We start from the raw sequence: 26,031 nt of genomic DNA, 5'->3' as shown, positions 1-26,031 counted from the left end.
CTGTACGTTTTGCTTAACCTTACCCACACTCAGGTTCTTCTTACTTTTAGGTAAGCTGTTAAGTCTGTAGGCATATTTCCATTTAATCTGTTAGCAAATTAGGAGCTTGGGGCACGCCTGCCTTCTTCTGTGGATTCTTGATAGAGGAACCAATGAAATTACCTCCATATTATACCAGCAAAGAGACAGAGAGTTCCTTTAAGAGCATTAATGGTTAATGTTAAATAGACTGGTTTTTATATAAAGCTTTTCTACTCTACTTAAACACTGAAAGCGCTTTCCGCAAAATGTCTCATTCCCCCATTCACACCCAAGTGCTAGCATTTACGCACAGCAATCTAAGGACCACGGACAGCTCCTGGGACACAGCACTGAATGGCAACGAGTCTTCTAAGCTAGTCAGAAAAACACGTATCTAATCAGATCTGGGGGGAGAAGGCATCACTGAATAATGATGTGCAAATGAGTCCACACACACCCTGGAATCACAGTAAGAGGCTGTTCTTCTGTTCTTTTAGCTGTTGCTCACGACGCATGCAGGAAATTCACACACTAGAGATGATAAGGGTGTATGTAGAGCAGAAATGCAGTGTAGGTGGGCTGTAGCGTAGTTAACTTAAAGAGTGATGTGAATATTGCACGTTTCCATCTGGTTTTGTATGGATAGACAACACTTTGAGTCACAAAAACAAAAACAACAACAACGGAAAATAAAGATTATTGAACCGATTTGAGCTTAAGGCCGAGGCACCCCACAGGAAGGATGTGGTGAATGTGTGGTCAGATATCAGAGTGTGTTCAGGTGGATCTGGATGTGGTGGTGGTGGTCAGGAAGTGACTGATTGAGTCTGCTTCTGCTGACAGACTGATTACGCTCTGAAGTGAACAGGGAGGAGTAATGCACCAGAACACCACGGAAAGAGAGGGAGAGAGAGGAGAGGGAAGGGTGTGCCAGACCATCCTTCATCCACCGCCCCCACCTCTCTCCTGCATCACGGAGGAGGGCTATCCCAGCTTCCCCCATCCTCCCAGCATCGTGATCTCCCCTCTGCAGTATCTCCTTGTGCTTCTGTGGGCTTGGCCGTAACACACAACACTTATGCCCAAAGTCCACCCAGGCCAGACTGTTTCACTTTTAGCTACTCATATGACACTTATATGATGAGATAGATAAATGTTACATTATGTGGTTTTTAATTATTATAAGGTGTTAGTTAAACCCGACAAAAAGCTGACATTTTGACCATTATCTTCTCTTTAATGAACAATAATGGCACATATGAAGTAGACTATTAATGTGCATCCACTCCCCTCTGGGTTCTCTGCAGAACAATATAGTTGTGCAATTACTAATTTATTACTCCGAGTGGAGTGGGGGAGAAAAACAGGCAGCACAGAGTCACGCAGAAAGTCCCTGTTTGAGAGGTAAACTTACTGAGAAAGGCTTTAATTTTCCAGCAGGAGCCATTACTACTGATGTGAGTGATATTTGGTGAGGGTAACAGCAGCTCGCTCAGATATGGCTCCCACACAGATTTACTGCAACTGTGGCTGTGCATTGTAAATATGAAACGAGAAGGTAAAAGACTAAGCACCTTTGAAACAGTGGATATGCTGCAAGCCCTGAAATGCACAGGCAAGACCAGTAAAGCCTGGAAGAGCGGCTCTCCCGTCCAAGATGCACAGTATATAGCGCTCTTTTTGCGCAAAGTAAAAGCTGCTTTCACACCGGTGCAATACGAGTTCACTCCCACCCCCCATCCTCACCTCTTGTTATCGGCTCGGCAGCCCTGGACACAGAGGCCGTGTAAATCATACGACAAGTAAGTAACAGGATATCGAATCTACCGAGATTTAACTCGCTGATCGCCGACTCTCCATCTCCGGCAGCCCTTCACACAGCACCTGCCTGCCAAGGGGGAGAGCAGCCTGAAGCGGCTTAAAACAGCACCCTCACCTGAACCGAGGCCTCTCCCGTGGCAACGTGGGTCTCTCTCGGGTCCTCCTCCGCAGGGGGGGAGCGGGCGAGGGAGGAGGGGGATCCAGCCGGTCCGGCTCTCGCTCTCCGGGGCTAGGGGGGGTGGGGGCTGCTGGGATTCCTCTCCACGCGCTCCCTGGTCCGCCGACGGAGCTCCTCTCTCCTCCTCTCCTCTCCTTACCCAAGCAGCGTCAAGCTGCGGATGGAAAACGAGAAGTTCCGCTCTCTTGATTTCAAAATAAAAAAATTAAAAAAAAAAAATGTACACACATGACCTGTAATATAGCCAGCGAAACAGCAGGGGGCGCCATAAAACAACCCCCAGCCCCTAATTAAGATGACCAGGAGCTTAACGTTTACTTCTAAAAAATGAATTAATTACAAAATAAAAATATGTAATTTTTCGCACATTATATTGTGTATTATATTGTGTTTGATTTAAATAAAAGGACACTTAGTCTTTAGTTCCTTGTCCTTTAGTCTTTCTTTCACCAAAGCAAATTTTGCCCATAAGTCGCTAGCAAGTGCATGCTAATTGGTACATTGTGCCATTTCCAAGCCATAACTCGACTCAAAGAGCAGTTAAACCATAACATTAACTACTAACTGAGTAGAAGCTGATTACCGTGGTCGAAGGCGACTGTTATCAAGATGGTAAAAATATCCTGGACAGGTGCCAGCTTCATGCCTGAAATCAAAATGGCAGATACTGTGACGTCCATAGAGACAGGTATTTTTACTTCCCTATTCGTCGGCTTAGTTATTGATATTTTAACTTTGAATTATTGTCTGTATATATTGCGCTTTTGGGATCTTTTAAAGTGTTTATCTTGAACTGACAACTTTGGTTACACTCCGTACTCACTTCTGTAAAACACCAAATTTTTAGCTGAATTTCCTTTTCTACCTCATTTTCCACATTTAGCCGACTTTTTCTCGGGAAGAAATAGCACCTGATTTGTTAGTTCTACCAGAGGGTTTGTTAACACCGCGCTTCAGTGCGTTTTATTTTGAAGGTACAAATGGGAAATTGTGTATCTCCTTTGCTTCCTCGTAACGGGAATCCTCAATATTGGGCTGTACACAGTGCGCATGCGCTCAGTTAACGGGCCTGCTGTAATCCCCTTTGTCACAAATAACAAGAGGACGCAATCTGCTGTAATTAAGGAAACCTATCCGCCCAATTACAGGTTTCCACTTATGTAACAGTTAAGGTCATTAAAACAAAAATAAACACAGCTAGGTTTATTTGATATTTCTCTTTACAAATTAAAACACAAGATCTGTGCTTTGCAAAGTGCAATCGTGCAGTCGTTTCATCAAAAAAGCAACAAATTCACGCAGTAAGCCCTCAATTTCAAATGTAAAGCAAAAGTATTGGCGAGGAAACTTAATATAACAATTACCAAGTATTAAAAAGAAGATGATGATGAGATATTAATAGTCTTCACGAACTCTGCCATTGCTCATTTAATTTCCTAATTAACTGACTGATTTTTGAAAAACAGAAAAATAGTGATACGTGACCCAGAGTCAAAAGTGACATCATTGTGCATCATTTGTGTTTTAAAACCAAATCTTAAAAATTATAAGTAATAACTATTTAAAAATAAAACGGAACCGCCTCACGTTTCAGGAGTTTTGGAGCTTTTTGCGTGACAAAAGCATCACTGGATTTCAAAAAACAAACAAACAAACAAAAATTAAAATTAAAATATTTCGCTCTTGATGAATTAACATATGAGCAAAAACGTTGGAGCTTAATAGTTGTTTTATTTTTCCTTAAGTTTTCCTGAGAGTACAGTACTTAGTTACATCAAGCCCGTGCAAGCTTACCTTACCAGTGAGAAACTGAGGTGAATTATACCTCCACAAGTGCGTGTAAAGGAGGGTTTTTTTTTTTAAAGTGATGGATTTTCATATGCACACTCACTGCTGTGTAGATTCCAGATTTTTTTGCTGAGGCTCTGGCACCATCTGCTGTTCAGTGACCACCTTTATAATGCTGCTGGGAATATCATTTATCTACAGGTGAACAAGCTGCCTTTAACGTGAGCCTCAGATTTAATGATGGGAAGAAAAAAAACAACACAATTTTGTTAAACAAAATCTAATTCTAAGTGCTCAAAATATCTCCATGTTTAATGAAAAGAAAATTTCATGGTCCCCAGAGGATGAGTGCCACTTATTTTAAGAGAACCAAGTGGCCTTTCCTCCAGCATCACTAGTTGGTCAAAGTTTTCACTGATCCAGTGAAGTACACTATATGGACAAAAGCACCGGGCCACCCACATAGGAGCTTCTTGGCCATAGAAACACATACCATGAAGCTCCCATTGCACCGTTTTTCTGCCGATGTTAATGATAGGAGGGAGTCTGGAGCTCTGCAGACACATTGGCGACTGTTAGGCACTATGCACCTTAGCACTGGTGACTCTGCTCTCCAACTACGTGGCTGGAGACTAGTTGCTGTTGCTTCCACTTTGCAATAAGTCTACTTAAATACTGTAATATCTCAGAGGGAGGACTTGTTGCAATGATTGCATCCTATTACAGCACCACACTCGAATTCTATGAGCTCTTTGGAACAACCTGTTCATTCACAAATGTTTGTAAAGGGAGACTGCATGGCAAGGTGCACCTGCAGCAATTCAAAGAGATAAATACTTTTGTCTAAATAGTGTATGTTAAAATCAGCGTGATGTATAGGCACAAAAACCTGGGACAGCTGTTGTCCCAAGAGAATCTATGCCAGAATTATTGGTGACCTCTGATTGGCCCTGGACTACAAGAGGGTACTTTTACAACACAACTGATATAATTATTACTAAAGTTCATAAAGATGATGTATTTTGGTCGCTTAATAACTTTTCACCTTGCATCAGTATTTATTGTTGGTTTTGGACCACGATCCTGCAAATTAATAATAATAATAATAATAAAAAAAAGAACATTTTAGATGAGCTCGAAGTTGTACTCATTATAGCAGCACTTAGCTGTAACATGTTAGATTTACTCACTATTAAATTAACTACCATACCAGAGTGTTATCCGATAGGTGAACCTTGCGTGTTTATTAACACAAGAAACTGCAACAGCCCTCCTGGCCTATAAATGGAGGCTGAAGGAAGCCTTTCATGATTAATGGTTCAAAATAAGTTTTACTTGGTTCATGCTTGATCCATCCATCAGTTCCACTCTGTCTGACACAGGGGGGGTAGGTGGGGTTTTTGTGCTCACATCCAGAGCCGTATACCTGAGATGATCATACCATGGGTGTTTCAAGGAGTCTGAATCTTGAGCTTTCAGCTCACAGGGATTACTTGTACATGGCTAAAATTCGAAAAGGAGTACATGTATGACTGAAAACCAGTGGTGACGAGTGAGGAGAGAATCTGACAGAGAAACCGAGGAGCACGGCACGGCGACTGGCTCATCGTCCTTCTTTGTGATGCTTCCAATGAGCACATTTTTAAACAGTGGGCTTCTTGTTTTATTCCAAACTAGCAACTGATCCCAGGAAAGTCTGGGTACCTCTGGGCTAAAGTAAACTTGCTGTAGTGCCAAATTATAAGAGACACTTTGTGTGAAAACAAAACAACTGGCAGTCTATTATAAACCTACACTGCATTCTCCACAGTCTCTTCCTGCTTGGTTACAAGGTGTAGCTTTGGGAAAAATGATTCATTGATAGCCTCTTGACACAGAATGGAGGTTTCTAGCATAACTTCACCTACTTCCTAGGTTCGTTTAGAAGAACCAAGGGTCTGAAGAGGTCGAGGCTCTAGCAACACTTGCAGTATAAACAGCAGCTTTATTACTTGACTAACGCGTTTTGGCTTGTGGTGCTGATCAAGTAATAAAGCTGGTTTTTTTTATCCTAGTTTAGAGTTGCTGGAGCTTCAACCTCTTTAAAGCTTCTATGAACAAAATATTTGAGTGAAGGAAGCGTACGCTGCTCTTAGCTCTGCCTGGAAACAGGCTTGTAAATGACTCCAAATATACCTCAATTGAGGGCAATTAAGAGGATTGTTAGGGCTTCCTTTTAAAAAAAAGAAATCACCTAAACTGTTCATGTGATGAAAGACAAGCCTACATGTTGTTTTATAATAAGGTGCTGTTTATTTCATCATTTCATTATTCACATCTCACAGTACACTTTCTTATAGCTTTGAATTGTAGTTTTTAACCATGTGTAATACTGACCTCAGCCTCCTCTCCCAGGCTTCCTGGCGTCACTCCCACCTCTGTTCCTGGGTACATTTTGTCGCAGGGACTCGGATTCTAACTTTTTACCCAGGGCCAGAGGCTTGAGGGAGTCTGGAGCTGGCTCTAGATTGTTGTCTGGTTCAGTCCTGCAAACTGTGAAGTGCTTATCTTGTTTTGTTTATTTATTCACACAAAGTCCAGATTAAGTGTTTGATCACTTTAACTGCAGAGAGCCGCCACCATAAACAGGTTATAGCAGCCTTTGAGGGACGCGGGCGGCGCTTTATTCAACGTTCAGATGATGTGGATTTGGCATGGATTAAAAGTGGACTGCAGGTATTTTGAGTTCCTCGGCCGTTTCCTGTCAGCATGCCTTCAGAAGTGTGCAAGCACTGAGCAGGAGTGTTATAGTGGCTGCCCCGATGATGCACCACTGCATCACAAGCAGACCATTAAAGATTAACAGCCTCATCTGGACGGCAGAGGAACCCCGCCGTAACTAAAAATACTTATGATCACTTGGTGCAGACTCCCACTGCAACTGGTCTTTGTTTTTGTTTTTTTATGTCTGTACAACTTTAAGGCAGGAAGTTGAATTTTTTTTAAATAGGAGTCATTCTTAAAATTCATGCCTCCCTGCACAGGATTTTTTGTTTTTTTAAATAAAGGACGGGGAGCCTGGAAGTATTCTAGTGTCCATCAGGCCTGATCCACTGAAACCAAAGTCAGAACAAGTCGTCCTAATGTGCTCTGCTATGCCATGTAGATGAAGGTGTTTATATCCGTCTCATCCCGCTTTATGTACTTATGGTCTATCAGCCACTCAATCTGCTCCTTGATCATCTTCTTCTGTGGTAAAAACATGTTCTTTAGGATTTCCACCAGCTCCGTCTGCAGCTGAGCGTTGTTGATGCGCTTCCTCATCTTCATTATTTGGATGATGGCCTCCTGGACGTGAGAAATGGAAAAGAGGAGGGTGGAAAAATAACAAAGCAGGTCAAGAAACTGCACTGTGAGGCTCTTTATTCACAGTAGGTGAAGTTCAAAACAATTGAAGATACACCAGCCTCTCCACCTGCATGCTGCGAGCTCATCTCTGTACCTGTGTTCTTAGTATCCTGAGCTGGACGATGCCCTCGTTCTCCTCCTCTCTCATTCGCTCCGTGGTGAGCTGCAGCCGACCGATCAGGTTGATCTTCCCCCTTTTCTGAACCTTGGAATTTTTTCTGTAAAGTTGAATTTGAAAAATAAATGCCCCGGGTCAGCGTATGGACCTGTGGTCTCAACTAAGATATCTGGTCTGCAGTGTGACCAACTATTAACACCATCATCACCGGTCTGTTCGCACTAACAGCAGTGACGCAGAGAGGCCCGGAAGAAGCTGCTAGTTGTCTAACCCTGCTTACCTAAGCTATTATTTATTTAATAGGTTTTTATTTATAATAATATTATTTGTATTACATTTGCATATATTTTTATATTACTTATTATTGCTAGTTTCAAATCACAAAAATGTTATTAGACAAAAACTCTTTTTTCTCATTTATATAATGCATTCTCATTTATCACTGCAACAATTTCTTGCGTTCGTAGAAAAACTTCATAAAAAATTAAGGGAGCCTCAAGATTTTTGCATAGGGCTGCACATTTAAAGCACATCTAAGATCCTGTTCTTAAAAACAAAAGTGTTTTCAAATTAAAAAGAGAATGAAGTGATTTTGAATCTGAAATGTTCCTATTTTTGGAATATGATAATTTCATTCAATAACCTCTCAGCATCTCTAGTGTCCCTCAAGTACATCTGATGCTATAAATGTGGTAAAAGCTGAAACACATGCACAGAGCTAAACTTCCAACCACTCAAAAGTTATGTAATGGATTTTATGAGTCATTTGGAAACAACAGAGTGTGCAAAATTATATTTCTTCCTCACTAAGACCAGACTGTGTATTAAAACTTCACAGAAAGAACTAAAGAGGCAAAGTTGTGAATAAGAAGAAGAAGAAGAAGAAGAGAGGAACAGGGTGAACGTGATCACTTACATGAGAGAAAATTCCTGGTTGACATAGAATAACGTTCCTTCTGCAAAGTCTTTTGGCGAAGACACTGCCGGGTCATAGAGCAACACCTGCCTCTTGAGTTTGGGAAACGCTACCAGAGACTGGGCGAACAGAGAGGTTTAAGGAGGGAAACAGAAAATCTTGTATTAATCAAACAAAAGAACAAACTTGTTTGTCTAAGACGTGGTAGAGACAGTCATCTACAGTTCACAGGCACTTTTGTCCTCGTTGTTTACCCAGAGAGTGCGCCGCAGCTCTGCATCGGGCAGCTCAGTGGCTAATTTGAGGTTTTCAAAGCTGATCCGCTCCCTCGGTCGCTGGTTCCAGGCAAACAGCACCGCCAGCTGGAATGTGGTCACCTCCAGGTCATACTGGCCCACCTCGTTCTTAAACGTTATCTGGAGAAGTACATTTTATTTAGATTACTAAGTTCAAACAATAAAGAAATAATAGATCGCGGGAGGAGTACATGTGCACGGTCGAAACTCTCCTTTGTAAAAAGTTTGAAGGAACTGCCTGGAAAATGTTCAATACAGAATTAATATGCTAATGTGGTCACCTCAGACACACACATGCTTTTCTAACCTTGGGCAAATAATCAGAATGATGCTGGTTTGAAGGGACAGGAGCTGATTAGCTTATTTCAGACAGTGGAGAAGTGGAGAAGCTGCTGAGCTCAGTATTAGATAAAAAAGGATTATTCTAATCTGTGAAATATGCAAAGCTGCACCAGTGAAAGTTTTCCAGTAAACTGCTTTGGTCATTACAGTAACTGGAATGGTGCAATTTCACAGTTAAGTTGCTTTTGTGAGTTCCTGTGCAGACACGTTAGACTCACGATGCCGTTGGACATGAGGTGATGCCAGTGAAGCTTCCTGCCACTGTGGTTCTTCTTATAGAAGTCTTCTACCTCAGGTATCAAATCCTCCAGCTCCGTAGGGAGAGACACAAAAACCTTCTCGCTGCTCCTCGACCACGCTCCAGCATTCAGGATCTTTATGTTGACCGAGTCAGCTGCAAGGGAGCGCACCAACATGTAAACCAACAGTTTACAGTTATAGCACATCCCAGTCAAAAGTACACATTACTGCACCTTGCTGGCTGAAACCAGCTACTAGTTAGCTTAGCATAAAGAAAGTCTTTAGGCTTTTGTGTTATCTAATGTTAAAACAGTATTTGATGTCTGTCTATTTTGAACACTGTGCTCACTGTTCTCGTGGAGGATGTAGATTGCAGTGTATTGAACTGTAAGGGAAATCCCCTTTGGGGTTGTGTCTCCTCCCAGTAATTTACATGTTATGTTACTTTTTTATTCTACCCAGAAGACAAAGTCGTAGGGGTTAGCCGTTTCCCCCATTTCCAGCCTCTATGCTAAGCTAATCTACTGCTCATTAGTCTTTGTGTTTAGATTATACATGAGTGACATCAATCTGCTCATCTCAGTGGAGAAAAGCAAGAAAGTAAAATGTACTTGCTTCCCCAAACTATCAAACTCTGTCATCATTTTATTAAATAAAACATTTTCTGACTTTACCTGGTAAAGCAAGCTTGTTATGTTTATGCATTTCTTTGAAGGACTGGTTGAGGTCCTCCGACACCTTGATGTCTTGGAACATCCTCGCTAGCTTGTTGACATAGTCAGCTGGCATTCCTACTTCCTGTTTGGACAAATGACATCACAGTAAAGATTAATCAATTAATCGTGTTACTAATTGTGTCTGTGTTAATTTGCGAGCAGTTTCTCATTATGATGTTCTGTCGGTGATACTTGTGATGATAAATGAAAAGGAGACAGCCCCAGATGTCTCACTGATGAAAACATTTAGTAAACAGAGTAAGGTGAGCTTCATAGAAGGAAAAATAGAAAGTAAATGTTCCCCGTTAGCTCCTACCCTGAGCCACTCCACCATGTTCTCCTCTATCTCGCTGTCGGCTGAGATGTCCAGGATGAGCCGACGGGTCAGGTGGGCTTTGTGGTAGCGCATGAAAACATCTTTGTTCTGGACATACTTCAGGACTAAAAGCTGCAGGAAAACCGATAAATAAATTTAAATAAACACCGGTTGGAAAGGACTCAGCAGCGACTTTCGGTGTTTGTTGCAGTTTCTTGAGAATTCAAACACGTAAGAATATTTTTCTGAGTTGGCACAAATTTGTTGAGGTTATTGCTCTTTACTTCTTAACGTTCCAATAAAGTCAGAGCTTGCCTGTTTCATGTTCTTCCTGCATGTTCTCTCAAGACTTCCAGAGCAATAACTAACAGTAGATCAATGTCAGATGCAGGAATGCCATTTTAAAAACTTACAAGAACACTAAACTTACCACTTCCTTGAGCTTGGCCTCGATCTCTTCAGAGGTGAGCTTCTTGCTGAGTGGAGTCTTCCTCAGGAGCATGTCACAGTAGTTGGCTAGCAGCTCTGGACACTTGGACTCAGGCTGAGTTTTCAACCCTACCCTGTAAACGCAGGTGAGGAGAGACGAGTGTAATCAAGCTGTCATTCGGAGCTGAAGTTCATGCAGGCAGCTCTCTTACCCTTTCTGTTTCATGGGAAGCTCTAATTTAAATATCGTGGCATCATTCACAACCGCTTTATAGGCCTGCAAAGAGGATTGAAAAAAAGTTCTGAGGATATTCTAAGACAGGCACCCTACAGTTACAATGGAACAAAGTGTGACTCACTTTGTCTCTAGCAGTCAGGAAGCGTGGATCATCCTGAAAGGCCTCTTTCACCAGTCGACTGAAGCGGTTAAACAGGGTGAGCAGCTGCTCCACGTATTTCTCTGAGTCCTGCAACAAAGACCCGATGGTGCAACCACTCACTGAGATCAGGATAAAAGTTCAGATTTACATTAACCAAGCTCAAGGTCCACAAACTTACAGTACGTTGAAATTTTATCTACAGGCCTTAAATTTTATAATTTAAGCATTAAAAATCTAAACCGTTAAAAAAGGGACCATAAGGACCACAAGGACAACCTGTAATACCAGTTACAAACAGGTACAAATGCACTATTCTTAAAATTAAAAACATTTATAAAAGCCCCCCCATCTGGTTCATTTTCACACTGCACAAATTATGTAGAAAGCAATAAACTTACTCCCTGACAACACCCTTATAGTGTTTCTTAAAAGAGAAGGGACATACACTTTGAGGCCAGTGGTACCCCTCAGCCTTCGAGATTTTTTTCTTTCAAAATTCCAGGTGAATATTGCATCCACAAGATTTTTAGAAACTTTACCTCTGGACTTGAGGTCAAGTTCAAACTCGTCTGAAGTTTTTAGTAGATACACCTATGGTATCAGTTTTAAATTCCTACATCGCTTCAGTCTCGAGTTATCGCATTCACAAACTTCGATGTCCATGGTGCCCACTTGGCCTCCTGGCAGGGTGACAACAATACCCTCCGATGGGGTATCTAAGGAGTCCAAGGATTTGTGTAGATTTGGTGTACCACATCTAAATTTCTAAATTAATTTATTAGCATAAAAAGGACTGAGTGTGAGACGAGAATTTTTCAGCTTAAACAGAAGTGTGGAGGTGTAAAGTGAGGAAAATGTTTTGCAATATAAAAAAAAAAACAACCAAAAAATAAAAATCTAACATGTTCTCTGTTAGCGCTGCGACAGACTGGCAACCTGTCCAGGGTGTACCCTGCCTCTCGCCCTATGGTAGCTGGGATAGGCTGCCCCCCCAGCAACCCTGACAAGGATAAGCGGAAGAAAATTGATGGATGGATGTTTAGTCTTCATGCATAAGATTAACTCATCTGCTGCACACCCATTTCTTTTCCCAACCCCAACGATCTCTCTCTGGATCATTATCAAGCTGGCGTTTTGATTAATAAGAATGACGGCATCTCAGCATTTACTGCTGTCATTGAAACGCATCTCGATGTTAATACAAACTGTAATAACCTGCAGTCTATTCTGGCTAACCTCCCACCATCACCAGTGTGGCATGTTTGTCTGTGCGACACTCACAGAGGTGATCGTCTCCGCCGACGCTACCATATCGGCCAGCCCAGCACTCATGATGTGCTCCTCCAGGTCCTTCAGCATGGGCTCGATGCCGTTGGGCACTTTGTCCATGAGAGAAAACATCAGGTGCAACTCTGTGGTGAAAGCAAAGGCATCATCCTTGCTTTTTAGAAAGACTATGACTCAGAGTTATGGAGCAGTCAACAGCAAGGAGGTGGGCAGACCCTAAAACAGATGATATACTGCAAGAAATAACTCTGTGATGCCCCAGTCTTTACCAGAATCAATACAACTTGAAAAATTAAGACTGAACTAAATCCCTAAATGTGCATTTCTGTACTAGTGACATGTCTCTAATGTTCATTTTGTAGCTACATTATAACACGAGCAGAAGACGAGCTACTTTAAAATCCATTATTGTGGAAGGCCTTTGTCAATTTCATGAATTAAACCACACACACACACAGATGCATTAATAATACGGATGGGTGGTTAATGCAGCCCAGAAACTTGACAGAGGTCTTAATCACGAAACAATTCTCCAATACAAACTTTTATGTATTCTTAAGATTTTCCATATTGGACATTTACATTGAAATCGTGCAAAATGTCTGGAAGAAAAATGCTACATAATCTCTGGGTAGGTTTAATGCACCAGGATGTGTTCATCTACAGTGAACAGCAATGTGAGCAAAAGAAAAGAACAAGATGTGATACCAGCAGCTAAAATATCAAATTGAAAACTAAATGCATCTGTGGCAACGAGCACAGACTACCTTTAATGTATAAAATTATTATTGTGATATAAAACCTCATGAATAAGTCTCAAAGCTCGGGCACAGATACAAGACTTGAAAGCCTTTTATTATTAAAAAACAAACAAACAACAAATTCATGTCTGAGTAACGAGTTTCAAATCCTTATTTTTGTTTTACTTTAACCTGAACAACTTCTGCACTTCCTGCACTCAGTCTGTGTGTTTTCAAACCAGCGCGAGAATCAGTTATGATCCACTGAATACCTGTTTTTATTAACGTTATGAAATTTAGTGTATACTATTTAACCAGTCCCCCCCCCCTCCCCCAAGTAAAAGCTTTGGATCCCACAGGACACTCAGTTAGAACATCGAGTGCTGTGACAGACGGATCTATCGTGACGACCTTCCACCTCACACGTCGCCTTCTGTGTAAACCTCCGACTTCGTTTTAGATTAACGAGGCTGGTCATACTATCACACAGGGATGTTGTACAGATGCAGAGAGATTTGTTCAGGCTATTTTCTAGTGCAAACCTGAGCTGGCTGAGCCTTTGGTGGGAACAGTCCTGCCGTACTCACTCTCTGTCTCATTTCGTTTGATCATGCCCGGACATTCGGCTAAGATGGTCTCCTTGAACGATGTTACTAGCGCATTGACGCAACACTCCATTAACTGCAAAGATAAGCAGAGGCAAAAACACTCAGAGACAACACACGTGCAGATATCAGAAATCAGCATTTTTGGGACGATCCTTCAGCACTGTCTTTCCAAGAGTAAGAGGAGAAGACCAAACTTGGAATAAGCCCATCAAGGAATAATAATAAGAGGAAACATGAAATAGGCTTTGCGTGAAATAACCCAAAGATTAAAGTAAAAGGAAATATGTGAAAGGAACGCCTGGCCACATCTGTATTATTCACTATACTACAAACAGCAGTTTGTAAAAACAGTAAAAACTGCAGTTCAAGGGAACTTGAACTGCTACATACTCTAAATATTTATTTGCAATCTTTTAATCACACAAAGTAAACAAGGATATTTTAAAAATATGCTTTTTGTCTTTGATTTCTGGGTGAAAATCGTGAAATATGGCAGAAACTGGCACAATATTTTTTACTGTAACTTGAAAAAGAAGAAAAAGCTTAAAAATTAAATAGAATATAAACATTTAGAGACCACAGAAATTGATGTTTATGTTTACACAATTTCAAACTAAAACAATGGAGCTTATACTAACTGCTTGTACAGAGTTGCAGTCACGTCTCGTCTCTAGGTAACGCAGGGCACGTTTCTCCTCTTCCCTCAGCTTCGAATCAGCCTGATGAAAATAAAACATATATATGCAATATTTATGCATGTTAGAAAAAGCTAAAAGCAAACATATAAAGATGAAAAGCCTGTAAGTTTTAAATGTTTATAGTTGGTATTTCACAAATATGGGATAAATAAAGGTAGTTATACCAGCAAGTAAACAGTGAGCAGCAGTTCCATTAAAATAAACAGAGAAACTGGGAAATCTGTTTTCTGGCCCAGGAGTGTTACTCACATATTTCATGTAGTTTTGGACGCCGTTCTGCTGGAGGTAGGCCGGTGCTTGTGTTCTGTAAAACCTCTCAGTAGAATCCATATACGCTTTTTCAAAGTTATCCCTGTAGATCTGCAGCTTGTCGTCGGGGTTGGAGCACAGGTTTACTGCTCAGGACAATAAAAATCATCACACAGTGAGATACAATACAATTTTTTGAGCTTGAGTGACTCAAATGTTAGTGTTAAGTGGTTAAAAAAAAAGTAGTACAAAGGCTAGACATAGCAAGACTGTTGATTTGCATATCTGTGGTTTTTCATATTTTTCTCTTCCTGGTCCTGTGTTTTTTTTAACAGATGGTGATGAATTACATTTTCTACTGCGCTCCATTTTCAGGGCTCGCAAAATTGCTAGCCCGATGGGCAGGGCTGAGATAGATTTTGGTCGCCCGACCAGAGATATCGCTAGCCCCGGGACGTAGGGCTAGTACTCAGAAATCCTTAAGTACTTCTGAAAAGTTTTTGTGTTTTTCTGGAAAGGCAGCTAATTTTGTGTTACTTTTCAAGTGTTTTCATCATTTCAAATGTTAATAACTAAAGACAGTATTTTGGATTTTGTCTCACTTGGCCTCTTGGCCGGAGTTTATTCAATAAAGAAAGAAAGAAAGAAAGTGAAAACTGAGTTTTCGAAAATCTCCACCCCGGCAGGAGTTTTAAAAAAATCTGTTTTCAGTGAGCAAAAACATTGTTTACGTCTGGACGAAAGGCCCAAAGGCCCAAACGCATAGAAAAAGCTGCGTTTTCAAAAATACCCGAGTAGGTGTGGACATCGCCGTAAAGAGTTAGTATGTTTGGTGCATTCAGATCATTGTTCTGATTGCAAAAGCGAAGAAATACGAAGAAATGAGGGGTGACTCAAGACTTTAGTATGTATAACACAAAGAGTATTTCCGGTAGTCCAAAAGGTGTGAAGCAGACCATCTCCAGTTGTTGTGCATTCATAAACAATGTCTGTCATGTAGAACAGGAGGCCTCAGCCTCAATACCAAGCTGCTGAAACCAAAAGCTACTACGCTGTCATTCACGAGCAGTCATATTTTCTACCCTTTCTGATCTATGACTGGACAAACAGAACCTTCAGACGTCGCCTGCAGGATCCAAACAAAGGCTTGAAACAGGTGTGTCTCAGTTTTTCTCACCGTATGACTCCCGCACTCCGATGACCAGCTGTGAATCAAAGGCCTCCCCCAGCCTCTCGGCGTGGACGAGCTTCATGGCACTGTCTTGTAGCCTGTTTTTAATGTTGGAGAAAATGGACTCGTTCCATGTGTCAAGCATGAGCTGCAGTGAGCATAGAGAAAAAGTGTTAAACACAAACATGCACACTGACGAATGTTTCTTTGGATCACAGTAAAAAGACAGAAACAAACAAACCCACTCACCTTGCGGACGATGCTGTCCTCCATGTTGGACTTCTTGTTGCTTCCTTGCTTACCCATCAAAGTGATCTCCAGCTGGCAGAAAGGTTTGGGCAGAATGTCACACTGTGTGAAGAACTTCCTCCACTCCACAATGTACGCCTTCAGCAACGCCGTGTCATCTTGGTGACTAAGCACCCGCTAAGAAAAGGAGAGAGACACAAGTTAGGGTCAGTTTGCACCTGCAGAAATAAATTGGTAGCCGATATTTAAAATTAAGATACACCTTAAAGAATCAGCACGAACACTGATGAGAAATTTAAACTGATGTCAGAACAGAAAGTATTTTTTAAATGTCTGGAGAAAAAAAAACATAGCCTGTATCTATCATTCAAACAGACACAGATAATTTGAAATCTCTGTCATAACATTCATCCAACAATTAATGGAGCAGTTCCCAAAACGGTCAGCTAACAGGTAAAAAAAAGGAGAACTTACACAAAACTTTGGGGAACAAGTTGATAAATCTCAGTTTGAAATTGAGACTAGGCTAGATTTTACTAAAGTTCTGTAATACTTATATCTTTTAAGTATTTTTATTACAAATGCCACTCCATATTAGAGAAAAAAAAATCTGTTAAAGGGAGACCTACTCTTTAAACGCTGGATGGAGGAACTCATTTCAGCGTGACTTTAAAGCTCTGAGTACTAGAGAGCAGAATGCCGTCCGGCCTGACCGGGTCATCTGTCAGGGGAAGTTGGCTAATGTTGGACGATGATGCTGCCAATTAAGCATAAAGGGGACTCTCAAAACCCAACTGTCCCTTCTGAGAGAAGAAAGGAGCAGTTGATCTTCAGAGGACTGTGTGAAAGTGTCAGCTAAGGCAGTGGGACCAGGTTTTTCTGCTACTGTAAAGTAGAAGCAACCTCACAAATAACTGAAAGTCTATGTGTGCTGCAAAAATGATCAAAAGAGGAACTCATGACATGAATCTATTTTGTTCATTGAAACAGGGGCTGTACAACAAAGAAAGCTTAAATTATAAAATATATTTTTTTCCATATCTAGCTTCATTTATTCCAACAACAGCAATCAGACTAGCTACAAGCAGACGGACGTGAAAGATGCAACAGTGGCAGCATGTCAACAATCACAACCATGGACAGGTGTAGTGGCCGCAGAGTCACAGTCACACAAAACAGTGGTCTGAGATGAGAGGTTTGCAATGGTTGCTTTGAAGAAAGGATCATTTGCTGTCAGTTGTCTTCTTCAAAGCATCTTAGGTGTGTCACAACGGAGTTAAAACACCAATAAGATGCAGTCGGTCTGCTACTCATCTGTGACTGAATGAGGTTACGTTTGCAATTATATGCAATCTGTCTACGAAGATAAAGTGATTAACTGTAACAAATTGACAAAAAGTGCAAATTTGTTGCTGTCTGCATCCACAGAAATTCATGTCAACTACTTACATTCAGTGTCCAGCCAGAACCCCGTAGATACAAATCAAAAATTGCTCAACAAATAATGAAGCAGTTTCTACAATACGGCAATTTATTGTGAAACTATAATGTTGCTTTTATACAGGAATATACCCAGAATACAACAAGCTGAGTGGAGTCCACGACTGCAAAGAGACCTGTTGCAGACTCAGATTGATGGTAATGTGAAGGCATCTGTCTGCATTTACAAATTAGACAGCAAACCTTTCCCAATCTGTGTGAGAGTGACTGCAGTCAATATAAGTCAAACTGTGACTGTTTAAAGACATGTTGCCTCCCCTAGGCAACCTGTGCAATCACCTTGCGATCAAAAGTAATTGTCTGGGATCGAGGATATTTGCTCGTTCAACCTCTGTCTAGAAAAGTTCAGTGTAATCACTAGGAAACTGCCCATTCTTCCTAGTCACATAGCCACAGTAAAGGAAGATAAAACTACAATATTAGAAAAATGCAAAGATGTTAAACAGGAAGGCTTTCTCATCTACTCAGATAGATACAAAAACATTTACAAAACGCTAAAATAAGTCACAAAATATACTTGAGTGTTGGGTAAGATGCTTGTATATGCTGTCCAAGCAACATGTATGTGTAGGAAACACTGAACTTAAATGAACTGGAAGACAAAAAGCTTACTGCTTGTGCTTGTTTGATGAAATCTAATATGTCCTCTTTGAGGGCCTGGTGGATCTTAGCTGGACCTTTGTCGTCCCACAGGCACACAGCATGGACATCTCTGTAGAAGCAAAAAAAGGAGTCACATCATCACATCTAAAAACCAAAGCCTAAGGTGAAAGCGCAGAGGTAGAGTCACCGAAAACTTACGAGAACAGGTCAAACCACTGTTGTTTGGTGACGGACTCTTGCCGCAGGAGCTTCAGTACTATGGGGCGCATCAGGTCCCATTTATCTTCAAACTGAAGGGAGCCTTTGTTCTGGAAACAAGCAGGAGAGGAGAAGAGTCAAATTATATGACTCACTAAAACAAAACTTTAGGGTGAGCTACAACTCAACATTAATCTGCTTTCAAACACCTGGCAATTTAAGATTATTTATATGTATATATAAGTTTCACTTTCTCAGCTTTCTGTTTTTCTCTGTGAAACTTTCTCAGCTTTCTGTTTTTCTCTGTACAATGACAAAATTTTGAGATGGAGGTTTCTTTTTGACAACACAGATGAAAGGGAATGGGAGGCAGTGAGAGGAGAAGCAGAAATGCAGAATCTTCCCCACAGAGAACAATCACTTGTGATGACTTATCAAAATGGACAAAGCTGCCCCTCCTCAGCCACAGACTAAAACATGACTTCACGGGCCGACCATAAAGCCTGATTTAGGAATTGCAAAACACCATCACCATTCCTGGAAAACTGCTCTGACCTCAGTGTCCTGACAATACGTTTTCAGTGACAGAGTCTTTGTCTTTCCCTGGTAAGCAGAAAAAGCCTTAATATAGATGATCCAACAACAGGAAGTCTGAACCTTGTACTTCTGTACCACATATAAAATCTGCAAGTAGGCTAAATCTGCATATCAGATCCTCCCTGTTTCTTAACAACAAAACTGTGAAGTCTGTTAACTTACACACTCTGACTTAAATCGGCTTTATTCTTATATTGCTTTTCAGTTTTACTGACTTTCATTCAGTGCTCTTCCCCTCTCTTCTGATTGGTCAGATGCTGCCAACTTCACCTCATAACTAGAGTGATAAACTCTGTACTTATCGAGTTGTGAAGCAGATTTGTGTGACCACTCAGCCTGATTGATGATGTTAGGTGAAGTGAAGCCAGATAAGGAAAGATATCTCAGATGTGTTGAACTTGTTTTGCAGTGGAAACCCCAGGAAGCTTAAAGGACTGGATGCTTGTTCAATTCACAGTGTTAAGATTTGTACAAAAAGTCAAAATAAAAGCATTTGGATTTTAATTTAATCTCAGCTGTTTTTCATTTTGATGGGTCATATAGTGACTCATTCAAGACACGCTGCGGTGCTGATGGACTTTTGATATGTCTGATATTATTAATGCCAGTGCTGATATTGATTCAGTCTGCAGTGTGTTAGCTTTTTTGTTTCTTTTTTGTTATATATCATTCAAAAAAAAAAAACATAAAAAAAGACAAGTTTTTAGAGTGGTAATTATTGCACAATGACTTGATAATAGTGCAAATGAAATAGACTAAGGTTAGACTACCAAAACTACCATCTAGTTGCACAGTTTAATTTGTGGCTATATAACATTTTATTACTTGTTGATTACCTTGTGCGGGTTCTCTGCATCAAACTAGTTTAAATACCTTTATGATTTTAGTGTAGTTGGTCACAAATCCTGGGATCATAACAACCCTAATATTTAAAATAATGCGGCTGATCAACTATGCTAGTGTTTTACTGTTTTTTTTTTTAACCTCTTGTGCCAAGGAAACCAAGAAAAATAACTGATGTGACAAGAAATAAATATCTGCCTCTGACATTAGCAGACATCAATCACCAGTATATCACGGTTTCTCTGGCAATCATCAAAAGAGTTTTGGCCTTCCCTACAGCTGGACCAACCACCGTAGGTACATACAGGCTATTCCAGTTTCTTACTTTTTTGCATATTTGTCACACTTCAATGTTTCAAATTATCAAACACATTTTAATATTAGAGAAAGATATTTGATATAAGATCAAAACCTACCTGGCCCTATATGAAACAGTAACTGCCTCTTAAAGCTAATAACTGGTTGTTCCATGCTTGGCAGCAAAAACTGTAATCAAGCATTTGTGATACCTGGCAATGAGTCTTTCACATTACTGTGGAGGAATTCCTCCCACACTTCTTTGAACAATTGTTTTAATTAGGCCGCATTGGGGGGTTTTCGAGCTTGAACGGCCTGTTTAAAGTGAGTTCAAAGCATCTCAATTTGATTTAGGTCTGGACTTTGCTTAGACCACTGCAAAACCTTCATTTTATTTCTTTGTTTGAGCCATTCAGAGGTGGACTTGCTGGTATGTTTTGGATCATTGTCCTGCTGCATAACCCAAGTGAGCTCGAGTTTTAGGGCAAAAACTGATGGCTGGTGATTCTCTTTTAGGATTTTCTGGTAGAGAGCAGGATTCATGGTTCTACCTGTACAACCTCCTGAAGCAGCAAAGCAGCCCCAGACCATCAGGCTGACATCACCATGTTTGACAAATACTTTATCACACAACTGTATGTGGCCTATTTCTTGCTTTTAATTTGATTAATATGCACAAACACAGGTTGATCTCAAAATAGTCTGCATAGCTTTTTTCACCCTCTGGTGTCCCATTTCTCCTTTTACCTTTCACATTTTGTATTTGGATGACCTTTTGTTGGCAATAAAATAAGAGGAAAACAACGAATTTTCTTACTTTTTACTAGATCATTTCATAAATGCAAGAAAACATGGCACTATGGTAAAGAAGTAAAAAGCTAAAGGACCAGATAATCATAAACAGCTCACTGCAGAGTGGTCACATGTAGCAGATTTAATTATTTACACCTATCATTAACCTTGCGTGTGAAGGCCTTCATAATAAAGATCCACACAGATTCTGTTTTGGTCAAAGAATGTTCATCTGACAGTAACTGTTGAGAATCACTGAGTTATTTCCCTACTGAATAGACAGTTGTTGCATAGACTGCTGCTGTCACTTAACTATACCTAGCCTTCAGCTCTAGCCTGTGTCTGCTCACATCCATAGGTGTCTGACAAGCGAAGCTTTGTTAGCGAAACAGCAGCTGAAGATTACAGGAGCCACCAGAGCAAACAGCAGCTCCAGGCAGCCTTTAGCTTGGCTGCAGATTCCTGAGCCACTGACAGGTAGAGGATATGAGACCTGCACCCAGCGCGCACACACACACAGACTGTGGTTGTATTTTAACGTAGGTTCATTAGAGAATACATCCCTGTGACTCTGCAGCTCCCCCGTATCTGCCGTTTCCCTTCACATTTAGCAGTGTTGTAGCTTTTCTGTGTAGCCAGCTAAATCACTGATAAGTGGCTAATGTTAGCCAGATGCAACTTAACTGCTCCACGCTGAAGTAAACACCGACGGGACGGCCGTAAACGGGTGCAGCGTGCTGTTCGTTAACACCGGAGCTAAACGCCCACAGCACACTGCACACATGACAAGCAATTCCACGGACGCTGAGTACAAATAATTGAATCGAAGTGGATCCTACCTTTAGCAAATTAGACGTCGCCATGTTCCCTCAACTTATCCTCTCGTAAAATCTCGCGCGAACAACAAGACCTACGAAGATTAACCTTATCGAAATATCGCTGTTGTTAGGGAAGCTTTTGTTTTTTAAATAGAAATGTTTTAAGGACAAAAGTATCATTTTAACCACTTTCTTTTACATATAGATGTACTTTATTAATATGTATTAATAAAGTAAAATTATTTTTGTTTATTAATATTTACGTGCATTTATTTACGTTTTTTGTTGTTCCTTAAAGCTCAGCCTATGTCAGAATGTCTTTTTGTGGTGCTCATTTTACGTTTGTTGTATAATTTATTCTCACCTTCATTAATAACAGTATTTAACAACGCTCTGTAGTGGAACGTTTATAGTATCACATAAAAGGTTTATTTTTAGTTACAGTTAGTTTATAATGTAGCCATTAAGAAGTATTACTTGTTAAAGTATATGTTATGGTTTTCATGTTTCCTGCACTCTCCTTCTCCTAAAACTTTTTTGTTTATTTTTATGTTTTTGATTTGTGTGTGTGTGTGTGTGTGTGTGTGTGTGTGTGTGTGTGTGTGTGTTTTTCTTCTTCTTACAGCAACATTAGTGTAGTAAGTGTAACGGAGGCTTTGATTTTATTGTCATTCGTAAATTGTTGGGAATTAATCCACAGTGGAAGTCTCATTTTAACAATCAATTTTTGGAGTGTTATTGTGTGTTCCCAAATTTGTAAGGTCACATCGAACGAAAAAAGGCACTATGAGATTTAATCATAGTTTGTACCTGACCAAAATATTTGAATTATTTTAAATGATTTGTGTGTTTTGTTTGTTTTGTTTTGTTTTAACATAAAATGAATTTTAAAAATTAATCATATTACAACATTGTAGAATAAACAGATTATAGACATTAGCTAAAATATTCTCAGGCTGAATATTATTTATTTATGTTCACAAACAACATGAGCAAAGTGTAATTTGAGCAGGTATACTGCACTACTTTTGCCAACCGTAAGGGATTATAGTGAAAATGTGGCGGCCCTAGATCTCCTGTGTCATCTTTACCATACCTCCACAAAACATTCCTTTTGCAAGTTCATAAAAAATAAATAAAGAGTCTAAAAAACAAAGTCAAAGTAAATAAAAATCTTTTAGTTTGGTTAATAATTACTTTACGGTAACTTCAATCAAAAAATCAGGTACGATGTATAATCACGTTTGTGAAAACTTTTTTTGAAGTTTATCATCTGCAACTAACTGAAGTTTCTTTTTAGTTCTCTAAACCTTATAGGATTTACAGAATTTATGCATTTAGGACTAATAAACCACAAAAAAAAAATGGTTCCTGTACAATAATGTATAACAAATACAGCTAATCAGAGACATTAGAAGGTATTTTCTGCCATACTGAACCACATAGCACTACCTCTGCTGTTTTACTTCACTTTCACTGCCTTGTAAATGATATGTAGGAAAAGTAAAAGGAAACATTTGCCACATATCACACTGAGTGCAGAACTGGAGATAGGAAAATGTTTGTACAGTCTCAGGGCCAGTTATTGTTTCACTGTCAGCATGGTCTTTATTATCATTCCTTCCCTGCATGACATGAGGGAGAGAGGAGAGAAGTACAACAACATTAATAAAAAAAGGAATTTTGCTCAGTCACTGCTGGGATTTTTCCATGACAAGATCATCCTGAGGAAAAAAGAAAAGCTTGGAGAAATCAAACCTACATTCTTTGAGTAAGAATGTAGGTTTGATTTATAAAGTGAAGTGCTGGGGACATTTCCTATCCTGTACTTAGACACATTATACTGTTACTGTATAATACTTTCTCCACTCTGGTGACCATATAGGAAATATGACCAATTAAACATTTGCTGCATACCTCATGAATAAACAAACCCGCTAATAGCGATAAAACATTACTTTTTATACAAACTTCTGTGTTGTCTACAAATGTTTTATATTAATTATAGCCTACAAATGAAGCGGGAAAATAATGAGAAAACAGGAAGAATCACAGGCGAAATGTTCACCACTCTAATAAACACATTGCTGCATATACTGGAGGTAGAAACTTTTGGGTTAGTGTATTTCTGTTCACCTCAAATGTATTTCAATTCCAAAATTCCAATTTGCAACAACTGCCTGGAGTTACTTTATATTACAAAGTGAGAACCCTAAAATCAATCCCTTGATTTGGATCTGAGTTGGTCACACAATGTTGCTGTGATCACAAAAGCAGCAAGACAGCAGCTCTTCTTCCTGCGGCGCCTGAGAAGATTCAGATGAACTCCAGAATACTAACAAACTTCTATCGAAACCATTACCATTGAAATTATTCTGACTGGCTGCATCACCACCTGGTATGGCAACTGTAATGCCCTGTACAGCAAAGCTCTGCAGAGGGTGGTGAGATTAGCACAGCGCATCACCAGGACTGAACTGCCAGCCATGCAGGATCTCTATAGACAGTGCTGCATGAGGAAGACACAGCGGATCCTCTCTGATCCCAGCCACAGACTTTTCACACTTCTGCCGTCTGGCAGGCAGTTCAGGAGCATCCAGACCTGCACTAGCAGACACAGAAACAGTTTTTACCCACAAGCCATCAGGCTTTTGAACTGCTGACACTCTTTACACACCATTACACACTCACTACAATTACAGGGCTCTACACACTGTCACTTCAAAAAATGCCACTTAAATGCTCATTGCACAAGTTTTTGCACAACCGGTAAATACTTTTGCACAAACTTTAAATACCAACTTGTCTTAAATACTCTAAATATTAATACTTTTTCTCTCTTGTATTATTATTATTATTATTATTATTATTATTACTGCTATTTTCATGTTATTTTCTTCTTAATATAACTGCACACTTTCTATATGGTCATGCAAAACTGAGGAGCACGAGCCAAAGTATTTCATTATGGGTAAATGTAGCTACACTGTTTATCTGGACATAACAATAAAACCTGAAACCTGAACTTGAACTTTTCAGCAGCATTTGGTGACAGTGGAGTAGAAGAGCTCCCTTCCTCTCCTTTCCTTTCCCTTCCTTTGCTTTCCTTTCCTTTCCTTTCCTGTCTTGCCAGAAGACATATCTTGCAGGACCTTGCTACTTGTCAATGGTCTAGTTAAACATGTCTTGCATTCACAGACTTTTCTTCTGATAACAATACCCCAAGTCTTTCAGGATGAGGGATAATGCCACGCAGCAGCGGAATGGCCAGGGGACATAGGAAGCCATGGGAAGAGTGTCTGTCTCCAGAATCCAAATTAGGATCTCCTTCCACACCAGAGGAGCCTGACAGCTGAAGACTCTGCCTCCCATTCTACTTTTACAAATGCTAGGAACCACAAGTAAGCCTTCAGGCTGAGAGTAAAGTGCTCTATTGGGATAAAATGATACTATACTAAAGTACTATATATACTTTAGGGTATATGGACCAATTCGGGGCTTTTATGTGAGGAGAAGGATTGGAGAGATTTCGCAGGTCTTTCCTCCCTACTGCTGTCGGACTCACAACAAAGACTTCAACTGATCAAACACACACATCCACACATGTGTAATAGCAATAACACTAAGTGCAATACTTTTTTCTCGCATTGTTGTATTATACTCAATTGTATATAGCATTTGTATTCTATTTTATTCCATTGTATATTGTATTTTATTTTATTCTATTCTATTGTGTACAGTATCTCATAGATATATTATTCCAGTGTTTTTTCTCAAATTTTTCTATGCAACTTTGCACTGTCCACTGCTGTAACAAAACAAATTTCCCACACGTGTGGGAACCTGTAATAAAGGTTATCTTATCTTATCTTATCTTATCTTAAAAGGGTTTTAAGAGGAAGCAAATGAAGAGAGGCTAATACGGAAGAAATATAATCTCTGTTTCTAGCCTCTGCTAGTAGCCTACCTTTGTCTGCTCGTCTGTCTGGTTATTTCCTCTTTGGTTTTTTCGGATCAGCAACTTTTTAAAAACATAAAGTGTGTGTTGTTAGACTCACATGCTGACTTCTGCAAAAAATGTGGAACATTATGTGGAACTCGGGAACAAGGCATAGAGATGCAGTGCTAGCCCATCAGAAAAATCAGAAAGGCAGATCTCCACACCGCATGCCACAAGTACGCGATCAGCAAGTAGGACTTTATAAGCATGAAAGTTTCCGTAAACAACACTGCCAAAGCATCAATGAGCAATTTGTACAAATATACTAATAACAATAATTCATCCCTAATAAAATACGTTTTGTGTTATTTTTTTCTGACTAAACTAACTGTAATTATCCTCTTTATCAGCTTAATAAGTTTGACTGCACTGTGCACACGTCACCTAGAATTCGTTGCAACCAATCAGAGCGTAAGGGGCGGTCCTACGCGAA

General features: G+C 40.0%; 2 protein-coding genes across 3 annotated transcripts in view; both read right to left on the bottom strand.

Moving 5' to 3' along the window:
• Positions 1 to 2,979, bottom strand: part of capn5b (calpain 5b) — a 53,608-nt gene extending 50,629 nt beyond the window's left edge. The window contains exons 1-3 of the mRNA XM_085470959.1: positions 2,844 to 2,979; positions 2,604 to 2,666; positions 1,958 to 2,174 (exon numbers count right to left, since the gene is read on the bottom strand). The gene's annotated coding sequence lies outside the window, so the exon portion shown is untranslated. The remainder of the gene's footprint in view (positions 1 to 1,957; positions 2,175 to 2,603; positions 2,667 to 2,843) is intronic.
• A 3,106-nt stretch (positions 2,980 to 6,085) lies between these two features.
• Positions 6,086 to 21,672, bottom strand: LOC146700733 (cullin-5). 2 transcript variants are annotated; one of them, XM_085470957.1, is made up of 19 exons: positions 21,620 to 21,672; positions 18,252 to 18,361; positions 18,063 to 18,162; positions 15,951 to 16,127; positions 15,708 to 15,849; positions 14,531 to 14,676; positions 14,222 to 14,302; positions 13,518 to 13,656; positions 12,230 to 12,360; positions 10,928 to 11,035; positions 10,781 to 10,845; positions 10,570 to 10,702; positions 10,140 to 10,271; positions 9,782 to 9,905; positions 9,086 to 9,261; positions 8,484 to 8,645; positions 8,230 to 8,348; positions 7,290 to 7,413; positions 6,086 to 7,135 (listed from the first exon to the last, which is right to left on the bottom strand). In XM_085470957.1, the coding sequence occupies exons 1-19, from the start codon at positions 21,641 to 21,643 to the stop codon at positions 6,941 to 6,943; spliced, it is 2,388 nt and encodes a 795-aa protein (XP_085327083.1). In that variant the 5' UTR covers positions 21,644 to 21,672; the 3' UTR covers positions 6,086 to 6,940. The 2 variants fall into 2 exon arrangements, with proteins under 2 accessions (XP_085327083.1, XP_085327084.1); XM_085470958.1 differs by having other exon boundaries at positions 13,563 to 13,656.
• Between the last annotated feature and the right edge of the window lie 4,359 nt (positions 21,673 to 26,031).

The sequence above is a fragment of the Copadichromis virginalis genome, linkage group LG10, assembly GCF_057382275.1.
Source record: "Copadichromis virginalis isolate Kocher_CV1m ecotype Utaka linkage group LG10, C_Virginalis_male_GT1.1, whole genome shotgun sequence".
In the NCBI taxonomy this organism is placed as follows: domain Eukaryota; kingdom Metazoa; phylum Chordata; class Actinopteri; order Cichliformes; family Cichlidae; genus Copadichromis; species Copadichromis virginalis.
The sequence above is the reverse complement of the archived record's forward strand: the minus strand, read 5'-3'. Positions and strand labels throughout refer to the sequence as shown.